At 40.3% G+C, this 23,435-nt stretch overlaps 1 protein-coding gene across 9 annotated transcripts in view; it reads right to left on the bottom strand.

Moving 5' to 3' along the window:
- Positions 1 to 23,435, bottom strand: part of CHD7 (chromodomain helicase DNA binding protein 7) — a 133,790-nt gene that overhangs the window by 74,909 nt on the left and 35,446 nt on the right. For 8 of the 9 annotated variants that reach the window (XM_039549478.1, XM_039549482.1, XM_039549481.1 and 5 more), the window contains one exon: positions 15,474 to 17,334. In XM_039549478.1, the coding sequence (XP_039405412.1) occupies positions 15,474 to 17,159 (1,686 nt within the window). In that variant the 5' untranslated portion in view covers positions 17,160 to 17,334. Of the gene's footprint in view, positions 1 to 15,473; positions 17,335 to 23,435 lie in introns of those variants that run through there. The other variant, XM_039549479.1, reaches the window with a different exon arrangement.

The raw sequence follows: 23,435 nt of genomic DNA, 5'->3' as shown, positions 1-23,435 counted from the left end.
CAACATTCAAACTAATCTGATTTGGGTAAGAATTTCAAAAAACAGGAATACTGGAAGCAAAAGCCAAGTGCTCTTTAAGTTTGATGAGGTTTAGAAAAGCAGTTCATAAGATGGCACACGTGACAACTGGAAGCTCAACTCAAAAGGCCCAGACAACCTTTACAAGTACTTTGCTTCTAATGACTGGGAACAGTAAAAATCAACAGCAAAATCTTGTTTACATTAAAAAATAAATGCATTTTAACAAATGCAATTTGGAATATGACAAACATCGAACATAGTAGTTCAGAAAAGAGTTAAATATGCTTAGAAAAAACATTTATGTTTCATTTTCTAGGGGAAGAAAGTATCTATTAAGCAGACTAATAGGGCTGGTAAAACAAGCTCCTGGTCACAGAAGTTTTATCTTCAAACCTGAAAAAAGCAGTTGGCTACCCAAACAGCTTTTATAACTACACTGGCCAAAATAACCTGAAAAACCCTGAAGTATTACCTGTTTTATAAATCTAACTTCACACACATCCTTGAGTCATCACAGCTATGAATGTGATTACTCAGATACCCAAAAGAAAACCTCTGTGATTTCAAATGTTTGTTTTTATAAATTTTTTTTGACAAGTAATTGTCTTTGTATCATGACAGTCATATAAAATGCAACAATGATGTTTAAAATAGAAAGGGCTGCTTATTAAATAAAGATGCCACAGTCCCAGTGTTCTTTTGCAATAACTTTTCTATTCCCTGGTTTGGGCAATTTTTCCCAAACATTGCAGAAGTCATTTTTATTTTCAAGTACTTTAGACAATAGAGACTTGAGAAAAGAAGAAGTAGGCAATTATTTAATTACTGGTCATCCATCATTTGTTCATTTATGCAGTTACATCATTTAAATATTAGTGATATACTTGTAAGGAGTGGGTTAGTGCAGGAGGGAGCCGGTGTCCAATTGCTGGGCCTCTGTCTTAACCTGCCAACAGGAATGTTGCAACTGAAAAGATTCCTGAGAGAATTTCACCTCTTTCTAATGCTGTGTTGGAAAACTTGTTCTTCCTCAAGAGCTTCCTACACACAACATTCCTAATACAAGAGACCAGAATCAATGAGGATAAACGAAGGTAGAACAGATTCTTCTCTCAGAAAAAGAGTAACCTCTTGCACAGAAATTACCCCAGAGCTCCCAGCCCAGAAGTCCACGGCCTGCTTTGAGGGCTCTCCAGACCAGTTAATTAATAATCTAAAACCCCTTCTTCTATCCCCACCCATTGAGGCAATTGAGTGGTTTACAAAACTGCTTTGTTTTTGGCTAAGTTTGATACAAACTGATGTAGAGACACTTAGAAGAGACAGAAAGGACAGAGTTCTTATCTTTTACATCTACAAGTAAGTCTTACACAGCCGATCACTGAAAAAGCAAGACAACCTGCAGATCATATTTCAACTACTTACAACCGAAGTTTTCTTGGATATTTATTTCCCTCCCCACAATGTTTTCTTTGCCTGAATTATGAATACAAGCATCTACCTCTTCAGCATCTACAACTCACAGAAAATATTTCTGAGTTAAAAGGAAAATATGCTAATCAAGATTTAAGTAATTCTGTATTTGGAAGTTGCAAGAAATAAACTGGTGGTTTTCTAACATTGAAGTAAGGTAGACATTTTCACGTGCACTGCTAGTATGCTTTTTATGTACCAGTCCCCATAGTTCTGCATGAGAATTTTTGATTATCCAATTAGACAGTCAGTAAAAGCCCTTTAAATGCAGGAGGTCACATCCTGAAGCTGCAGAGGTTATATTCTAGATCTACTAGAAGACAAAGCAACACAGAAGACAATACTCAAAGGCTTTTTTGAGGACATGTAAATGCACAGGAGAAGTCAAGCTGACACTCAAGAAAGTGTGCAGGAGCTGATGAACAAGCAGTGCTAACTCTTCTCAAGGTAGGGTTTCTGAGGCAAGCACCCCTCAGAGCACCAGGCAGACGTGGAGGAGCTCGCCCAGGATGGTGGGGGCGGGAGACAGAGGAGGTTTGTGGTCACCTCCATAACCCCAGGCGTGTTACCATCAGCACAGTTCCACCCTTTGAAATGGAAACAATGACCTTGTTTGTGTGACCCACCAACAAATTCCCACTGATTCAAGTTACACAAAGGTTATCTGATGGAAGAAGTTAACAGATATGGAGGGCACATATCACAGGCTAAAGCCATCTTTTTCTAGGTGGCTTACTGACCTGTCAAACTCGGGTGACTGTGGTTTCATGCTGACACTTCCCACTAGAAAATCTACAGCCCCCCAGAAAAGGCTCAGCTATGCCCAGTTCCCTTCAAAGCCAAAGGCAAATATAACATCATAACACACATAACGTTTTTAGTGTTTGTTCTCTTTGGTCTTTCCATGGCCTTTCCAGAAAAGGTGGCACTATATAATCCATAACTTTCATGTGAGGTGTGGATACACCATCAGAAGCCAACAGAGAACTCCCTCCTGGAGAGATAATAGAATGGCTTGGGTCAGAAAAGATGTTAAAGGCAATCTAGTCCAATCCCCCTGCAATAAGCAGGGACATCTTCAACTCGATCAGGCTGCCCATCCAACCTGCCATTGAACATTTCCAGGGATAGGGCATCTACCACCTCTCTGGGGAACCTGCTCCATGGCTTCATCACCCTTACCATAAAAAACGTCTTTCTTATATCTAATCTAGACCAGTCCTCTTTCGGTTTAAAATTATTAGCCCTTGTCCTATCAGAGCAAGACCTGCTAAAAAGTCTGTACCCATCTTTCTCCATCTTTCTTATAAGCCCCCCCTTAGGTACTGAAGGGCTGCAGTAACGTCTCTCCAGAGCCTTCTCTTCTCCAGGCTGAACAACCCCAACTCTCTCAGCCTTTCCTCGCAGGAGACAAGTTCCAGACCTCCGATATCTTCATGTTCTTTTCTGAACTCACTCCAAGAGATCTATGTCTTCCCTGTGCTGAGGACCGGAGAGCTGGACGCAGCACTCCAGGTGGGGTCCCACAAGAGCAGAGCAGGACAGAATCACCTCCCTTGACCTGCTGGCCACAGTGCTTTTGGGTGCAGCCCAGGACACAACTGGCTTTCTGTGCCGCCAGCACATTTTGGCAGGTCATGCGCAGTCTTTCATCCACCAGCACCTCCAAGTCCTTCTCAGCAGGGCTGCTCTCAATCCCTTCAACCCCTAGTCTGTAACTGATACCCTGATGTAAGCGTAGCACCTTGCACTTGGACTTGCTGAACCTCATGAGGTTCACACAGACCCACTTCTCCAGCTTGTCCAGCTCTCTCTGGGTGCCATCCCAGACCTCAGGCACGTCAACCTCAACACCCAGCCTGGTGTTGCCAACTTGCAGAGGGCGCACTTGATTGCCCTGTCAGTGTCATTGATGAAGACATTGAGCAGTACTGGTGACAATACACTTTTCTGGGACTGGAGGTCCCTACACTTAGCTTTACACTGAAATGCAACCACTGTCATTTCAGACACCAGCCTGAGCAGATCTCATCAGAAAGTGAGATTTACATTACACCACAGAATTCTGTTCTGTCAATTTCCCTCTTCCCTCTTTTTTGTTTCTGTTGTCAAGATCTGCAAGCTTCTGGTAGTGGACATGTAACTCTCTTTATAAACTTCCCACATATTTTTTGCTTATTATATAAACCTACTCTCCTTATAATCAACTTTCCCAGGCCACACAAACGTAGTCTGCAGGGGACTTCAGAGGTATAACAGACCATGGTTTGGAAACACCAACTTAAAGAAATCTTAACAGATACACATGAGATACAAAACCAGAACTGATCATCAGTAATCAACTTTATTTTTCTTTTCAGGTGGGAAGACAGCAGTTCTCCATATGGCCTTTTCATTGCTGTATTTTATTAACTTCAGTATGACAAAGTGGGCTTGAAATCACAGACTTGCTAAAAATCCATTGATGTTATATTTGCTGCTAAGATCCATTTATGTCAAAGAGCCCAAGGTACTTCTCAGACTCTATAGTCACAGCAACAAATGAAAATAGCCTTTGAATATGCTAGCTATGCCATGTCACAGGTAGGCTTTTCCCAACTCCTCTAGTAACTGAACTAAACTAAGAATTAAACCAAAAGGTGTCATTAGAACTGGGAGGGAGGATGCAAAACAAAACAAAATAAACAAAAAAAAACAAACAAAAAAATCCCCCCAAACACACATACAAAACCAAACCAACAAAAAAACCCCCCAAAACCCCAAAAAAACCCAAAACCCAAAACCAAACCAACAACAACAAAACCCACCAAAAATCCCACACTTCATTTTCTGTAGACAAACCGCATTTAGCAGCACAAACTGAGGTAACTCATAACTTAGATTGTCCAACCTGTTTGATTAACACTGTTCAATGAAATACCTTATCTTTAGTGCAAATATCTTTACTATCCTTGCTCCAGACATCCTTCACACAACCTATAGTAAAATGTAAAAATCCCTATAGGCAGATCTTAAATCAGACATGCCTACAGCAATACCAGATCTAGATTTCAAGTTATATTGTAATGCTACATTATAGCTGGAAAGCTGTGTCTAAAGCAACACTTTTAACTCACCCCAACTGCCGTAAGAGTTTCTGAGTTACATTTTTGGGCGTTGCTTTACAGAGCAGCAGGGAACTGCAGGAACTCGCCACTGCTGCAGAGCACCTCAAGCACAGCCAACAGGAACACCAACAATATTGACACCCACCAACCAACCTGTGTCAGTCAGAAAAGATTCCTCCAACAACAGTCTAATACCCTAGGTACAGCATTATTTGGTTTTCAACAAGTTTTCCTGAAGTATTTCAAAGGAGGCCTGCAGAGAGAAACACTTAAAACCAAGCAGTATTCCGGTACTGCAGGCGTGTGTCCCTATGTCCATCTCTGACAATGCTTGCCCCAGTAGACATCTGCAAGATCCCATTACCAAACAAATTCAAATAACAACTGTAATGCCCTAAGTTTTAGACCAGTTCTAATGACTGCATTATTTCATACACAGTTGTACAAGTAAACTGTGATGTCAACTTTTTAGGGTATGGTGTCACTTTAAATTCAAACATGCACTCTGTATTATAAGCCTCCCACTATATTTAGCAACAATTGGCTGGTACAGAAAGATTTCTTCCAAAAATAAAATTAAGGACTTCATATCATTCAGTGCTCACATGTAAGGAAAATTACAGTATTATCACGCTTATCAGAGTCTTGCAGGGCCAAAAAAGATATGAAGTACCAGAATGCAAGTGGATGGAGGGCCATCTGGAGAGAAAGGAGATGTAAAAGCAGAGTGGAAAAAACACGAGTTCATATTGACTACTAGACATTAGGAAGTTTGTTATGAAGCTAGTTATGAGTCCTCTCTTCTCTTACAGGAAAATGACATCCAAAAAATCTGTGGAACTAATAACTTCTCAGCTACTGTGGTCATGTTCTTTTATTTCTGGGAGTTACAGAGACATAATAAAACACAATTTAACTAGCACAATTAACATGGACTAATTTTTCTGATTCAACCAATTAAATAATTCAGTCTGTTGTAAGAAAAGTCTACTGCAAGTGGGTATACATTCCTTTTGGGAACTCTTGTATAATATGAAAATTTCCTCTATGACTAAAATAACAAGAGTTTATATTTAAGAAAATATAAACAAATTTATATTTTAATATAAATTAAAATTATATTTTAATACAAATATTTAAAAAGTGGAAGTTGAAGCCTAAATAAATGTTTGGCACTCCCTACAACATTATAGTAATATATCAGTGGTACATTTGGGTTTGCATACTGAAGAATGTGTTGCATTCATGAAGACAAACACTTGCAATTTTCCAAAATTAAAAGGTTAATAGTATGCCATAGAAACCTGCCAAGATTCCAAAGTCACAACTTTAGTTAAGATTGTGGACTTTCAGTACTTAAAGTGGGCTTAGAAAAAAAGAGGGAGAGCACCTTTTTACACATGCAGATAGGGACAGGGCAAGGGGGAATTGTTTTTAACTAAGAGAGGATTTAGATTAGATGTTAAGAAGAAATTCTTTCAAGATGGTACAGAGGCACTGAACAGGTTGCACAGAGAACTTGTGAATGCCCCACCCATAGAAACGTTCAAGGCCAGGCTGGATGGGGACCTGAGGAACCTGATCTAGTGGGTGGCATGCACCCAGGGTCAACCCACTACAGCATCGCTGCCTGTGGTGGGGTGGTTGGAACTAGATCCGCCTCAAGGTCCCTTCCAATCCAAGTCATTCTATCAGTCTGTGATTTCTTAACATTTAATTTCTACAGCAGCAACCCATGCAGTATGAACCTATTCCCAGAAGTTCTTAATATTTGTGCTTGCTTAGCATAACACAAGAGCTGCTGTCTCCTAAGCTTGGCTAACACAGTAAAACCACTGAAGAGGAGTACAGGAAAGAGCTGCATCCTGATCCTCAGTACTGAGGAACAACAAAAGCAAAGGAACAAAGATTCCTCCCAGCCCAACAGCAAAAAAAATCAGAAAAATCCACTTTTTTTGTTCCATATCTTGTATAACTGCAATACTCTCATGTTAACCTCTAAAACTATCAAATTCCTACACAAGAAGTGTGATTTCCTGCTTTGAACTGTTAAGACTAGTCATCTCAGTCTTCTTGAGCTGCACTCTTAAGCAAGAGCAATACTAGAAGAAGTGACAGAGAGCAAGGAGACGGCACATTTTAGTGTAACAGATAGCCAAGTAAGAACTGAAATTGGGGATTTTATGAATTTTGGTTTTGAATAAATTACAAAATTTATGGCCATCATCTCTATGTTCCTCTTCATAAACAGAGGCAACACTATTGTTGGCTACACCAACCTTGCCAGGAACAGAGAAAATTCTAACTAAGTAGGTAATGTATAAAGTACAGTAAAATCAAAAAGAATGATTTAAAAACTCTGGAAAGAGCAAACCCACACTCAGATCACTTAAGTCATCCTGTGTCTCAGTTCTGTTTCCTCATAAAGATGACTAAAAAAATTAATCTGAGTTTTTTTTCTAGCTTGCCATGCTTTTAAACAATTCTCTATGCTGAGGGGGAAAAAAAGAAAAAAAATCCCATTCAGTGCTCAAAGAAGACAATTCATAAACTGACACTGGAAGCATCTTCAACATGACACACCTAATGAAATTGTGCCAAGCTCTTTGGTAGAAAGGGGATGTTCTTTCACCTCTCCAGTAACAAAATAGTTGCAAATACTTCAGTTGGAAAACAGCCCCACTTTTCTAACAAAGAAAACCCTCCTGAAATCAAATCAGTCATTAATATTTGTGTGGAGTAAGAGAGAAGTCGGTAGAAGTTGGAAGGTTGCCTGTTTGTCACTAATTCAATAAAACAAGACTTTCAAAGACTTCTAAGTTTTAGTTTTAATTTATCAAAATTTGAGGGAGGATTCAAGGGCTGGTCACTTAGGGCAAGTGCAACAAAAACACAAGTTGTGTAAGGGTATTAGAGGGCCTGAAAACACTGCCAGAAGAAGAGGCAGTTCCCATTCTGCCCCAGCAACCATGCCCACTCCCACACCACCAACTTGGGCGATCTTGTGGTCACACAATGGAGAGCTGCTGGGAACATGACCTGGCCAGATAAGCCCGTTCACCACATGATCAGGCAGGCTGATGCAAGGAAACAGCAAAGGTTCTGTATGCCAGGCCACAGCCACCTTTATTTGCGTGGACTTTTTTTTAAAGCAGATTAGATATTGCGAGTTACTGAATTCACACAGCTATGCTGGGAAGCTGTCAGTGGGCTATTTGCCCACAGCATGGTGACACAAAGCACTGTGAAGAGCAGTAACAGGCACCACTGCACCAAATGGCTGCCTCTGGCAAGGGCTCAAGAGGCAGGTGATTCAAGCAGAGAGAGAGGTGGAGTGACTCCCTAAACACCTCTGTCCCCATTTTAACACAGACATTGGCCATTTCCTCCCTGTTCCTTCTGTTCAGCACTGGTCTGTCAGATCAACTCAGCCTTCCACTGCCCCTTACCTGATCACTGCTTCCTGCCCACACTTCCTACTCTGCTCTACCAGCCACCAAGAAGCATCTTCACCATCTTTAAACTGCACGGGCAAGCTTGAGAATATTTAAAAAGAATAGATGTACAAATAGATGCTTTAACCACTCAAGGGTGTCAAACCTTGCTCTTTAGCTACCAAACTTTATAACTCTCTTGAGAAGTCTATAAATATTTACAGATAACATCTCTAAAGAAAAAAATAAACAAGGGGGTTTTTTTCCCCAAATCCAGACTACATTATCACCAGTAAAATACACGTATCATCATACAATTAAAAGAACGAAATCTGAAAATTCAAAAGTGAAAAGCTCACTGAACCAAGGGAGAAAACACTTTTTACAGACAAAAGTTAAAAATTACACTTCAAAGTGGTGGTGTCCCATAATAGTGGGAATTGACACTCCACAGTGTCAGTTTAATTCACAGAGGAAAAAAAAGAGAGCACACTTATGCAAGTTTGTGACACTTGCATTCAAGATACAAGCAAGGGCAGGATAGCTTAAAATAAATGGATGCCTCAAATTCCACGACAAAGAGGAGGACAAAATCCCAGGAGAAGGATCCATAGTAAAAAGGCAGGAAATTATTACTTTGCCTGCAACTTGCTCCTTATTAAGATTGCCACTGTATTTAAAGAATTTGTTTTAATTTTTTTTTTTTTAAATCAAGCATTTTCCTCTCGTTTGACCTGATTTTCCATCCTTGTAATTCTGTAGGCTGATGATGATACAGACATGAAGGTTTTTATTAGACTGTCAGCTTTCAATCATTAAAAAAAGCTTCTCTGAAACAACAGATTTAAATTTGTTCAAATAAATATAAAGTAGGACAACATCTTTTGACCATGGGAAAGCAAGATGACTGTCAAGTCCCACTGGAAGTGACCATCACCAGCAGATAAGAACACAATACTGAAGTACTAAACAAGCAGCATAAATTTAAAAATTTTTCTAGCTGGGTGATTCTTCAGAAAATGCTAATGATTTCAGGAAACAATACATTAAGGTCACCAACATATCATAGAAACTTCCAAAATACCCATGCTGTAGAACAAGTTGGGTAACTCTTAAACCTACAAATCACTATGCTGATGCAGACTTGTGTTTTTATGCTAATGCTACAAACTGGCTTTACCCAAAACTTCAGAGCAGATAATTTAATGGCACAAATTATTTTCATCACATTTAAATCATGGCACCTGAGGGAAGAAGTATTCCTGAAGTAGCTTGTGCCTCCTTAACAGTAAAAAAGACAAAAAAGTTCATAGCAAAACCACCTCAAAACTGCAAATCTTTGGCCCAAAGGGCTATTCACTGAAGAATCACTTCAAGTCCTTATTTACAAAAGCACACACAGCCTTTTCAAGGGTGAGGAAGAAATAAGCCTCTGGATATGTTAATATTAACTGCTAGACTGGAATGTAACTGAGGAGTTTTAGAATATGAACTTTTGTTGGACACAGTATTTCATAATAATTATTGTATCCTTTGAGAGACCTGCATGGGAACTCACTCACAGATGGATCAAGTTATCTGTGTAACAGATGATTCTACTCCACAGGGGTGAAATAACTTCAACACTTCTGACCAAAGGTAGATTTTATGGTCTGCTTTTCTTTTAGCAGGAAAATTATAGCTAATTACATTGCTTAGATTGCTCAAATACAAGGATTCTTCAGAGTCTTAACAAAATACAGCAGAAGCCTGTAAACTTTTAAGAAAAAAATACTGCTATCAACATTTACTTTTATATGAATACTGTGGATTTTCTTCCCGTCTTCTCTTTTGTTACTATGCACAACTTCTTATTTTGACTATATTTTATACATATATTTTATATAAATACACACACACTCATGCTTATCTACACATAAAAATAATATACAATTGTAATTAATTAGAGATCAGTATTTGTGGGTTCTTAATTCCATTTAGTCTAGCAGCTTCAAAAATCTTGCCAACATACACTGGCTTGCTGGTCTGTGAATACTTGAAAAAGGCAACTAGAATTCCTAGGGGCACACAGCCACAAGACTTTGCTGAATATGCAGCATATATAGTACCCCAAAGACCAGCTAACAGTCGTGTGAAATAGCCTCTGCATCAAAACAAAAAGTACCCAATAGTGTTTCTAGGTAGTTTTTTTTTTTTTTCATAAATCAGACTTGTTCTACTTATCAGCAGGAAAATAGTCAAAAAGTTAAACATTTGAGGGATTAAAAAGACAACAATTCTCTCTGGAGATGTGGGAAATTGCTTATGAATATTATTTATGGGAATAATCCTAACTATTCAAAGTGGCATCATTTGCTACTACATATACTTACAGGAAACACACTGAAAGATAATTCATGGGAAGACAGTTACGGGTCAATCTCTTCTTACTACATTTAGGCATTAAAACAAACACCCAGGAGAAAGACAACTTCATTTTAGTGTGCCAGCAGAAACTGATTTAACCTCTACTTTCTGCCAAGTTAGAATAGTGCATCAAACCAATGCAGGTGATCATAGTTTTCATTAATATCCCTCTCCATTCAGGTATATCCAAGTATAAATTAAACTGAGGCAGCAACACAGGGTTTGAAATTGCAGGAAGGGCCTGTGAAAGGAGTGATACAGCTGGTGACTCAGCAGGACTTTTTTCCCTGCCTCCTCCCCTGCAAGGGAGGGCAGGAAATTTCAAAAGAATGTGTTCATACCAAACACAGCTATGAGTTATGATTTAAAGCAAAGTCACATGCCCACAGATAATAAGGCCAGCAGAATAAACCTGGCAGTGAACCGGTAACACACACAAAATGAGCTCCTTCGCCACCAGAACCTGGACACTGCAACCCAGCATCCTTCAACACTGTTGGTGCCCATTGTTGAGCTCTCCCATTTAGTCAGGCATGGAGGTTATACCATACCTGTTTGTCATTTAAATACTCCTGTGTTTGACTATAAATAATGTAGATCCCATTTGTGGAACATGATAAATGAACAGGACTCGAAACTTCAGCCCACACAGTAGCTGTGGGTAAATAAGTTGTGTGTAACAACACACCCAGGACAGCCTATTCTTGGCAAAGAAAACTCCTACACTTCCTCTATCACTAACAAAATGCTCTGAAAATAATGATATGTAAGAACAACTGCACAGCATTAGGCCTCCAAAGGCCTGCCTAACCTGATATCACCTCTGATAGTGTGGAAGAGGACAAGAACCAGACATGTACACAGTAGATGCAAACCAGTAACAAATTCTCAGTCACTTATGCATGGTACAGATCTGCTGAGCCAAATGTGGTGCCTTTATGTTCATCAAATAATGATGCATTTTTCTGTGCAACATCTCAGAGATCAGCATCTTAATGTGCAGTTCTGAGTTCACCATTTGACAACTTGCTGAATACCTAAAAAGAATTCAAGGAGACAAAAAACAGGTGACAAACAACCCTTACTTCACATTCACCCCCTGTATCACTCCCAATTTTAGAGGCTTTCACCAGCTCTCTTTCTCTTCCCCACTAAAACACCACCCTCTGTGCTTTTTCAAGTGCTGCTGTATTTTCTGAGGCCAGAGGAAGGGACACAGAACTTCACAGCACTTACCTCACCAGCATACCATGCATACAGGTAATAACCTTTGGTTTGCTCTCTACTACTTTCACTACAATTCCTAGTGATTTCTTTCTTTAACTTTAAAATATGCTGTTTCTTTAACAGCATATTTTCAGACAGCCATCTAACACCCAGACCTGCTCCCAAGAAGGTGTCTGCCTGCCATTTCACTGCCCAAGTACCACAGAACCATAAAATCATTTAGGTTGGAAATGGCCTTTAAGATCCCCAAATACAACTGTAAACCCAGCATTGTCAGGTCCACCACTAAACCATGTCCCTAAGCATGTCCACATGTCCCTAGGCACCACTTCTATACATCTTTTAAATACTTTCATGGATGGCAACTTTATACCTTCCCTGGGCATCCTGTTCAAATGCTCGATAACCCTTTCAGTGATTAAAATTTTCCTAATATCCAATCTAAACCTCCTCAGGCCATGTCTTGACTCACACAACTTAATGGCCAAGCAATTGACTCTCCTATTATAGTTCTAATTATTTTATTTCGTTTTTATTATGTTCTTCACCACATCCGCATTTGGCACTGCTTTGGGTATATTAACAGCAGCAGGAAATTTTGCCATCTAACATTTCACTCTTCTCCAGATCATTTGAGTATTTTGGAGAGCACAATCTCACAAGCCCAAGACAGATGCCTCCACCGTGAAAACAAGCAAGCTACTCCTGCTCCCTGCTTTGCCCCTTGGTGGATTGCTCTGCCACAGCAGAGCCAGCCTTCCCACCCCATGGCCACCAAGCTCTTCTGAAAACCTTCAGTGAAGAGTGCTTCAAAGGAGGGCCGGACAAACCAAGCACATTGACTGAACTTCCCAACATTGCAGTGGTTCTTATGGATCTATCAAACCCTACTGAAGCCAGCAACTCACTGCTAACGTGGTCCTAATAACCATGCCTAGTTTTCAGCTATTGATCAAAACCAGATGAATTGTCAATCACCAGCTTCATCTCACAGCCAAAATAATTTGCAGTTTTGCACACAAAAAAAGAAACAACAAGCCTTGGAATCAACACAGAAATTTCTTTCAACTTAAAAGCAAAAGAACTTCACTTTCCTTCCAACATACCTAAAAACAAAACAGTAATTTGGTTAACCACAAGTATTACAGCCTTCCCATGATAAAGCTAGCTTCAAATCACTGAAAAATAGTTACTAAGATGACTTCTGTTGATTTTAAAGTACATAGTGATTTCCATTTTCACTGACTATATTAATTTTGTTGATTCATTTTATATAAATAAAAACAAACCAGTCACTTAAATAACTGCTCTTCAGTGAACAGTTTTCTGCCTACTGACATGAAAGGAAAACCACGACACAGGAGACCTACCAACTCTGTATTCAGGCTTAAGAGCAGGGGTTTCACACATCTGCATTTTTCCCCAGGGGGTGGGGAGGGGTTAAGTTTTCGTTGATTTGAACAATATTCATTTCATCCAAACAGTTTTCAAGGGGGAAACGCCTGCCTGTTAAAGAGTTTCATTACTACAGGCAGGGCTCTAACTAATTACTTAATGGGAAGGTACTTTAACAGTAACCTTTTCCAGATAGTAACTTAACAAAAGTAAGCTAACAGAGAAGATACTTGGCTTGCTACAACTGTCTGAATTACTGATTTTAATCAAACAACTGGAGTTATCATGTGGTTTTCCTCTAATTATTTAGTTTCAGCACTTACCTTTCTTCTAGCTATTCATCTGCAGTTCAGCAGTCTGTAATAGGTTGCATAGCTCATTTAAGGGTTGAGTTGTCTGTGTTTAACCTCTTCACTGATTAAAGGGAATCAAATGTCCCAAGAACATTTAACAAGCTTGTACATTTTACAAGTAAACTTTCTTCTTCCAAACCACCTTCTGATGCCAAAAATAGGCTTACTGGATGGTCAGATGAAAAGAAGGAATTAATGCTGGTGAGGAACACCACTGCTTTAGGGTGCAGTCCACCTCAAGTATTTCCTCCCATATCCCCACCATCACTGGTTATGAAAAATTCCAGTGACACTGGATTTTGTTCCTTTACTGTCTTAGAAGTCTTACATTACCATTTATACTATTTTCTTTCAAGTTTTCTTGCTAGATGCTTCCGCTCTACAGCTTCTGTACTTCTTTTTCTCATTCCTACCCTTTCTGTACTGATTTTTCTGTGCTGCCATTTCCCCCTTCCCAAATACCTGCTCATTCTCTTCATTTTTTCCTATAGTCTTGAGCTCTCTGCTTTTTCATCCCGCTTACCCACACACTTGGAAACAGGAGGCATTGGCAAAGAGCTGCTCTCTCAGACAGGAACACACAACTCCATGCGCACACAAGAACTGTAATTCAGGTTCTCCAGACAAAAGTCTGTGTATGGAGATGCAGAGAAAGGAAGGGCCGACACAGGCATCTAAAGTTTCAAACCAGCTTTGAGGTAGGGAGGAAAGAAAAAGATGGTCTTGAAGATATACTTTGTGCATCTTCAAGAGAGCTTCCTCCTCCCTCAGAGAAAGAGAGCGCACTTTTCCCCTTGCCCAGCTTAGTCCCTGATCTCCCTCGCAGGGCTCCTCCCCTCCTCCTCTCTTCCACGGGGAATGTGGAAGCCTGTCCCAGCTGCTGAGCTGCTCCATCTACCACTCCTTGTCAGCTGCCTCTCTGCAGCGCATACATCTGATTCCCAGAGCCAGCTCACGCTGTGCGGAGCAGCGAACGGGAGCAGCCGGCAGGCAGCAGTGGAGGGGACTGCTGAGCAGCTGCTTTGCGCACAGGCCTGGGACACTGCCTAGGACAGCTGTTTTTATGATTTACTGAGTGTATTGTAGCATCATATCATTACGACTGCATTCCAACAATTGTCTCCAAATATTTATGGGCAGACCCACTCGGCATTAATTATTGACTGATTGGAAAAAAAATAAAATTAGTAAACCTTTGATATCTTGACCACTAGTTCATCTGATACCAAAAGCTCTTGAATTCTGACTGACCAAGTCAAAGGCAAACAATGGCAAACGTGAAGATTCCAAAAAGCCTTCTTCAGCTGAAGCTTAACACACTAGCAGGTAGCCAAACCTGTTAAGCTAAGTTTTACCATTTTTAGCTTTTAATTGAAAAATGATGTGGAATCAATACATGGCCACCAAAACCTGGCAGACCAGAGCCTCATTAAAATAAAACTTCAATTCTACCTAACATTTCATTTAAGGCTCAGAAGATTTCATTTCAGACTGATTCACACTGCTGTCTTCTCCTTCCATAAACTGTTTCCCCATAGTTTCTCAGTTGCATTACTTAGTGCTAAAGAAGTTCACACCAGAAATTTTTTTCACATATAAGAATTTCAGCTTTAATTTAAAACCACAGAACATTCCCTTAGGATTTAAAAAAAAAAAGACCTTGGTTTGACCAAAATGAACACATTATAACACACACTTCTTTCTCCAAGTTGCAAATACAAAAATTTAATAGTTTAAATGACAATTCTCACAGGTGTTTTCCATTTTCTCCCCAAAGGAACCAACATGAAAAAAATAGTAGGTATTCAGCTTGTCCTGTTGTATCCCATTTTGGTCTATCCATAACATTATCCTGTAAATATTACTGTAAGGACATTAGAAAGATAGATACCTGAACCTCATTTTACCTTCAGCCTCTGTACACCAAAAAACCCACATAACCAATAACAAACAAAGGAGTTAAGCAGAAGCAACTATTTTGAAACCATAGTTCTTGTGGATCCTGAAAGGCATTTACAGTAATTTAGAACATTTTCTACTAATTGGAAGTAGCTTACCTGAAGGACAGGCACTTTTTGTGGTGTGTTTTGTGGTGACTGGTGAAGCTGTGCCCAAGGCTGATGATGAGGATGTGGGGGTGGTGAAGACTGATGATGTATCCCTGGATGAGGCTGCATGGGAGGACAGGTTGGCATTTGCTGTTGAAAAGACTGCTGTTGACTAGGAAGCTGCTGGCCAGATATTAGTCGCTCTTGTATTGCTTGTGGATCTGCAAGGCCAACACCTGGACAACCATTTGGTCTCATGTGCCCACCCATCTCCCGTGGTGTTGAAGACATACCCATAAATGGACGATTCTGTTGCATGTTTCTGGGGCCCATATTCCTTTGTCCAATTCCCATGGCACCAGGGGGCTGGTGTGACGGCTGAGGATGGGGTATATTTGGGTAACTGCCAACTTCCATTGGTATTCCAGCACTACCAGGTCTAACCTGTGGAGGAGGTGTACCTGCTGGATTACTCATTGCTTTCATAGGTGACATGGGAGGTGGAGAGGCATAAGTTCCCTGAGGCTGTGAAGGGTGCATAGTTTGTGTGTTCATTTGGTTAAGAGAGCCACTAGGGTGGATGGGCTGCTGGTGCATTAGTCCTTGACCACTGTTTGATGGAAATCCGACAGCATTTGGGTATCTTGGTACAGATTGATTCATTGGAGTGTTATTTGTAAGGCCTAAATTCTGATTCATCCCTGTATTATTAACTAATCCCTGATTAAGGTTACTGTAAGGATATCGAGAATACTGCCCTGAGTTGTTTATAGTAGGTGAGGGTACCGTCTGGCTCCGAGAACTAAAATTAAGTGTTTGCGGCCTAACAGCACCCTGCTGGGGAGGATTAGGGGAGAATCTGGGACTGTGGGCTACTGATTCCCCATGGAGAGCAGCGGGGGGATGGTGGTGAAATTGCTGGACTGAGTGTCGCAAAGAAGGTGCCATACTGGGATTCTGCTGGGGCACATGAGACAAGTGGCCAGGTCCTGAGGTGGCAATGAAAGGGTTTCCCTGATTGAGGCCTTCTTGGCCTTGAGAAAACTGGTTCATCCTCTGCTGCTGCGGCTGACCATGCTGCTGCATTGAAAAATCACCACGAGCCATGTAGTTTCCCATCTGCTGCATGTGCTGAGGATGGCCCTGCCCAGGGGGTCCGGAGGGTGCCTGTGGCGGCTGTGTCGGTTGCGGCTGCTGCTGCTGCTGTTGCTGCTGGTATGGTGCTCTTATCTGGTCTGGCACTTGAACTGCCCGTGGTCCCCACATGGAGCCACTGTCTACAAAAGGTTGCCCATGTCTTTCATTCTGCATGCCGGGATAGACTCCCATCTGACCACCAGCACCACTGCTGTGAGGAACCTGAGGAACTGGAGGGTTGTGATACTGCGAATGAGGAGACGCTATACCATTCCCGGGGGCATTGCTTATCATCCTGTTCGGCTGATCCATCAGGTGCATTTTCTGCTGTTCATATTGATTATAGTGATCAAAATGGGTCAACTTGGCTTGATTTTGATTTGCAGGGGGATGATGAAGAGACGACTGTAAAGCGGGAAATCCTTGATCCATGGGCATTTGCTGACCCATAGGATTCACTGTATTTTCAGGATATCCACATTCTCCAAGACCTTCCAACCCTTCACTGAAAATATTCCCATCTTCTCCAAACAGACTCATCATTCCTGGATCTGCCATCTTTTCTCAGCACCCAGCTCCTTGGAGCTACAACCAGAACGTTAGTCTGTGCTTCACCTCAGTGAGGTGTTTTGTCCTCAAAGCCTTTAATCCTCAACTAATCTCCTTCATGTCATTCCATATTTCCTTAATTCTTTTGGACCACGCAGTGTCAGGCAAAGTCTGGTTACTGCTCCTAGAAAAAGCAGGGGAAGGGGGAGAAAAGAGAAGATGATACTGAAATAAATAACATCAGGCAACATAAACAAAACATACTTGACTGTATTTTAGACACTAGCTAGTTTCAGCCCCCTGAAATACATCTTAAAAATCTATTTCACATTACGAAGGATTCATTAGCTTTATCCAAAGCTTTATTGTGATAGAGAGTTAGGAAGCAAGCAAAACACTAGCCTTAACCTTAAATTAATCCATTCACTAGACTTCCTAGTGCTCCTTTCTTGGGTGGAACAGAACAAAAGAACACAACACGCAGCAGCAGCAGCTGCCACAGCAGGTAGGCAGATGTATGAATATAGCTGAGCAGCCCATCTGCTGAACTAAAGCCCTGAAAACGCTCTAGTTACCAACAGCATGTCCTTAACCTTATTCCCTTGAGCTGCGTAATCAGATGAGCAAGCAGAAGCACCAGGTCCTATGATGAGCTAAAGTTAGTTATACGCACAACAGATTTTTCAAATGCATACAGACATGACCCACTAAAAACAGACCAAACTCCAAGACTTAGCCTTTAGGAAGGAATTTTTTTTTTTTTTTAACACACACATTTTATCTTAATTTAATGAATTTGTAAACTGAAAGACATAATACTTCTTCCCATTCAGCAAAACTATGTCCTCAATTTGTGTAAGAAAATTAAATTCAAAAGCTTCATCCCATGATAAGGTAGATTTCTCAATCCTTATCCTAATTTCCTTTACGATGGTAACAGGGAACAGTATCATTGGAGATCATTACTCATCTTCAGGTAATCATGCTACTACTGCAACTACAGCACTTTCGAAGATCACACTGAAGTTTTGTTCTCTCCAGAATTGTAACCTTGAATACTCACTCAAGAGAATTAGTAATGGCAAAAGAACTTAACAAAAACCAGGTACACATTTGGACTTCAGGAATAAAAAGCAAAAAGCAACAACACAGTAGCAGAGCAGATTCAGAAAAGTTCTCATTCAGGTTTTCCACAGGGAAGACTGGTCTATTCCAAAACGTGTCCCACATCCTCTGCCCACAAGAACTTCAAAGATTTGTTTGGATCTGCTTTTTATGAACGAAGCTAGTCTACTGCTGTCTTTTTTTCTTAAAACCAGAATTTTAAACACTATGCAAAATAAACTTTAAGACAATAGTCGAGGGAGCCCATACACTTAGCAAGTAAAACTATTTTTGTATCTTGGTTGTAATTTAGTGGCAACTGTACTTGCAGATACCAACTTGCCCTTAATCAGCAACCAAAGTAAAGATTTACAAGTTTATGCTTTCACATCTTGCATTCTGTTGTGGAGAAGGGATGCTTTCAGTCACTTTGGACGCAAAATGCCAGGCCAGACTGTTTGACTGAAGGTGATTTGTCCCAGACAAGTTTTAGGGAGAAAATACCAGCACATTTATTACCCTTCTGCTGGCCACTGTCAAGAGGACCTTCTACAGCATGAAGCAGAGGGCAAGAGGAAAGGCACAAGCATTTATCACTCCTCTTAAAATAGCATTTGAATGTCACCTTTAAAACCACACTCTTAAATCTCTTTAGTGCTTGGCTGGGATATTAACACTTCCTAAATCACTTGGAGGTAAACTCCTATGAGCTATCTTCATATCTCTAATATCTATTTGGTTTTATTTCATTTCCATTATTAGGCAGAAGCCATCTGTAATATTTACCACCTCATTCACTTTATTAGAGCACACCATAAGGAAGTTTCAACAAGGTGAGAAGAAACCTCCTCCACCAAAAGAAGCTTTTGCTATTAGACTGCTCCAGAGCAGACCACAGTCTTGGTGAAGATCCCTGATTGCTCAAGGACTTCTGGCACTGTGACTACCGACACACACTGCCACAGGGAGCTGTTAAAGCTGGACATCAGTGTGCACTGAGAGTCTCCATCCAACAGAACAGTCTCTTTGCCTGGAAATACTAAAAAGCAGAGCACACAGATACTGCTACCCCCCAGCCTCTGATGTAATCTGGGCAATATCAAACTGGAGCCGAGTAGAGGATCTCACCCATCAGTTAGAAACAGCCGCACAGTTACGAACATGCAAGAATTTCCACTCATTTTATTACATAAATCATGCCTGCTAAAAGAACCATTTTTTAACACAAGCAGGCTCTACTCATCTGAAGCACTAATGAAACTTTACAACAAGATAACAGAGCATCTCCAGAAACAATGCTACGAGCATCAAGCACACATTTGAATCTGTTCTGTTTACTGTTTTTCAGCTGACAAGCTTCCAATAAAACTCAGGCCAGTCAGCCACTGATAACAGTCAACATCGACTCACAGGATCTGCTACTACACCCAGAAAACCAAATTAAAACAGGGTAAGGGTTTTGTTTCACTAAACACATGTTATTTCTGTTTAGCTCACACCATCCCAATTTGCAGGTTTGGGCTAAGTACTGTCCCTTACAATGCAGGAGATGTGCTAGGGAACCTAGGACTCGCCTGGCTGCCTGAGCACACACTCTTTCAAAAGAAAAGTAACCTTTAAGTTTATGATGCAGCTGTAAACAAACAAATCCATCATCTAAATTAAGAGCGAAAACGGTGTTTGCCATTACATGATTTTAGATCTGCATTTTTATCTGAGGCATGAATCAACTTCATGTATGAGCTCTGGATGCTAAAGTTACTACCTTTGAAACACAGTGTAAGATCGTGGTTAAGAAGATGCCTCAAATGTTAGGAGTATTTATTCAGATTTAAGTCTAGCCTCAAATTTAATGACCACAGCCCTTTACAGTCAGTTGTGCTCTCGCCAAACCTTATTCTACTTTCCCCAATAAAAGTCACACCTCTGATGTGATATATGACTAACAGCAGCTGTTGAAGCTTGAAAGACAGTAGCAGCTACAACCTGATCAAAATAAATTAACCAATGTTTTGATAAGGAAACAGTCAATACTGGAATTACCTAATAACCTCTCAACCTTCTACTCTAACAGGGCAGATGTCTTCTAGATAGTTAAGCAAGTCACGAGAGTCACAGCCTTAAGTTGCAACCATGTCTGCTTCTTTCAAAACCAAAGAAAGCCAACACACAAATAAAGGTATAACCTGCATCAAGCAATAATTCTAGTTAAAATACTCATTCAGCACCACTGTCCACTTCCCCATGAATGCAGACATACTAACAGCAATATTAACCATGATAAACTCAGCTTACAGTCCTTTTTTAAATTAAATAGTTTAAAAATAAGGCAGGGTGCATCTTCTCTACATTCCTGCAACTTAAAACCGACATACACAGAAGCAGTGACCGTTTCTTGGGTACAAAGGGAAAAGTATCTGAACCCTTAGAAAGGTGGATAGCTGTAAAAAAGTATGAATGTATGAAAAGACAGTGAATTTTTTTTATTGCCATCTCAAACTATACAGGTTCTGCTATAAAATTCTATCACTTTTCTGTTCCTGAACATGAAAGATTGCACCAAGAAGACTGACCTAAAGAGTCAATGAATATATTTCGTTAAGGCTGCCTAGACAGCCTGTTTCTGTTCCAAGCAGTGGTGTGATCCCAACCACCAGGACACAGTCAATTGCTTAACAACCCTGTTGTTTCAATAGACAAAGCTTACATTTACTTCAGTTTGCAACATTCCAGTCTTAAACAGCTAGATCTCAAATTTAAGTAGTAGTTAACCATTGCCCAGCTTAATATTCCAAAACTGCCTGCACTCAGTAGTCTTCAGCAGCTTCCCACTTTTATGAGTTGAACTAAACTGGCTGCTGCATACACATAACTTATCTAGGGCTGCAAACACTAAAAACCCGAACTTCATTAGTTTTGCTCCCAAAGCAGCAGATCCAGGCAGTCAAAGACCAGGAAGCAGCAAGAGCAGCACACAGATGCCCATGCCCTCCACACCATCCTCACATTCTGCCGTTCAGAAGAACATTTTGTAAATCAACAGGTTCCTCGATTCAGCTATCAACCCTTCTACAGAAGAAATACAGCAGCATTTGGCTGTGCAGCAAGTAAACTGAATAAACAGAAGGTGAGAAGGCAACTAATACTGACTGCTCCAAGCTTGAAATGACATGTGTCATGCAGGGTTATATTTTTACAGCTATTAGTTGATACCTCTGACAAAACTCTGAAGTATTTGACAGACACAAACAAACCAGCTACTCACATAATGGAAGTATGCCCTTACATACAATGCAATAAACACCACAAATACCATGCTATTTTGAAGAACTAGGCTAAAAAGACCTCTCGTGCTAAAAAACAACACCATGCCAGAGGTCATTTTGAGACCAGAGCCTCAAAATGTAGGATTAAACACTAGGCTACTAAATCTGCATTTAAACATTGCACATTTAAACTGCTTTTCAAAACTGCTAAGCTCCGGCTGGCTGTTAGGGGTAGTAATTTAAGCATTTGCCACATGGAAGGACATTACATAAATGACAGCAATGAAAGTCACATTCTTATTTTACTCACAAAGCTGACAGAAAATATTCACCAAAAACTTCATAAACACATGTAACACCATGACAACACAGAAAAAGTCAGGACAAGTCATTCAAATTGGGCAAGATGGTTGGTGAGGCTTCTACATTTCACCTCATTCACCTACTGAGTGCACAGCACTGCTGATGCCAGGACAGTTATGCAAGTGCCTGACTGTGTCCGTGGGAAGCATGTCTTGTCTCCTACATGCTTAATGCTTACTTTCATTGCTGTCACAGACAACACTCATGGTACGTTCCTCCTGCATATAGATTAGCCAAAATATAAGACCAGACCTGTTAAGTGATTGCAACACCATTTCTGACTGCAGCTTCCAAAGAGACTTGGTTTCCTGAATGCCTGAAGACCTTTTTTTTTTAATTCACTTAGAATGCTTTCCTACTATACACTTCACACAGCACAGCTGTGTTAAAAATTAAGTCCGTATAGTTCAGACATCAAAGGATGGCAGGAATCTTATTCCCCCTCATCCCGGGAAAGGGAGACAAGACTTGCAAAGATGAAAAGAATGACCTGATGCACTTCAGGAATATTCTGCCTTAGTAGGAAGCATCAGCAAATATGCTTTAAGCTTTTCTGAAAAGTTTAGTTTCACATTTATCTAGGTAAAATTCAGTTAGTTCTTCACAGAAATACATCCTTACAAGAATTTGCAATAGCAACTTAAAGGCTGGCAATGTCTCTTGTTAAATTAAGAAAGTGGTGGGGGGAACACGCAGAGGAAACCTCAGGTGCCTTTCCTCAAAGGTCACAGGTTTTGCCAATGTGTAGTCAGCTAAAATGCCATGAATGATATTCAGTAATATTTTTTTGCCAGGTAATCCATGAAATCCTACATTTCTCATAAAATCGTTCAGAAAAAGCCAGACTGGATTTTATTTTCTTAATGTATGATGTATGTTGGCAAAAAACAGGCTTCCAGTGAGACAACTGAGGGCACAACAGCCTTCGAATATTTGGCAGCTTGCTGCTGTCAAGCAGCTGATGCAGGAATGACCAGCCCAGAGTTCAGCCTGTGCCACAAATTTGGAAACAATATCCTACATCATTCAAGTTCACAGGAGCTCTGATACAAGACCACAATAGCGTCACTTAGGAGGACTCTGATGCAAACCCACTGAGCCTCTCTGTTACATCATATGAAGGCACTCTCCATACCAGTTGGGCTGCAAACTCTTTGCCCTAACATGGGAGCATTGCTAATTTTAAGTCAGCACCTATAATATTACAGAAGAAGCTTCAACATGTCTTTTCTTTCCTGATCAGAAGAAAAAGAGGAAAGTTTAGAGCCATTTATTAGAAGTATGTATTTGGAGGCCTTTAATGAGGTAACCAGAAGAATTAAAAAAAAAAAAAGAGAGAAATGTTTTTTGCATTTAAGTACATTACGAACATGAGGTGAGAGAAGAGCAGACAAGCCTAATCCAGAAATATTTCAATTTTAGTGTTATGTAACCTGGAATTTTAAGAGGCCTTTTTTCATTGCATGACCACCCTCTCTTCCAACGTAAGTTTAAAACACACATGTGAGGTGGTTTATCTAAAAATAGTCCTAGATAAGTAAGAGAAACAATT

This window comes from Corvus cornix, chromosome 2 (genome assembly GCF_000738735.6).
Source record: "Corvus cornix cornix isolate S_Up_H32 chromosome 2, ASM73873v5, whole genome shotgun sequence".
NCBI lineage: Eukaryota > Metazoa > Chordata > Aves > Passeriformes > Corvidae > Corvus > Corvus cornix.
Note: the sequence above shows the minus strand (reverse complement) of the source record. Positions and strands in the feature narration are given on the sequence as shown.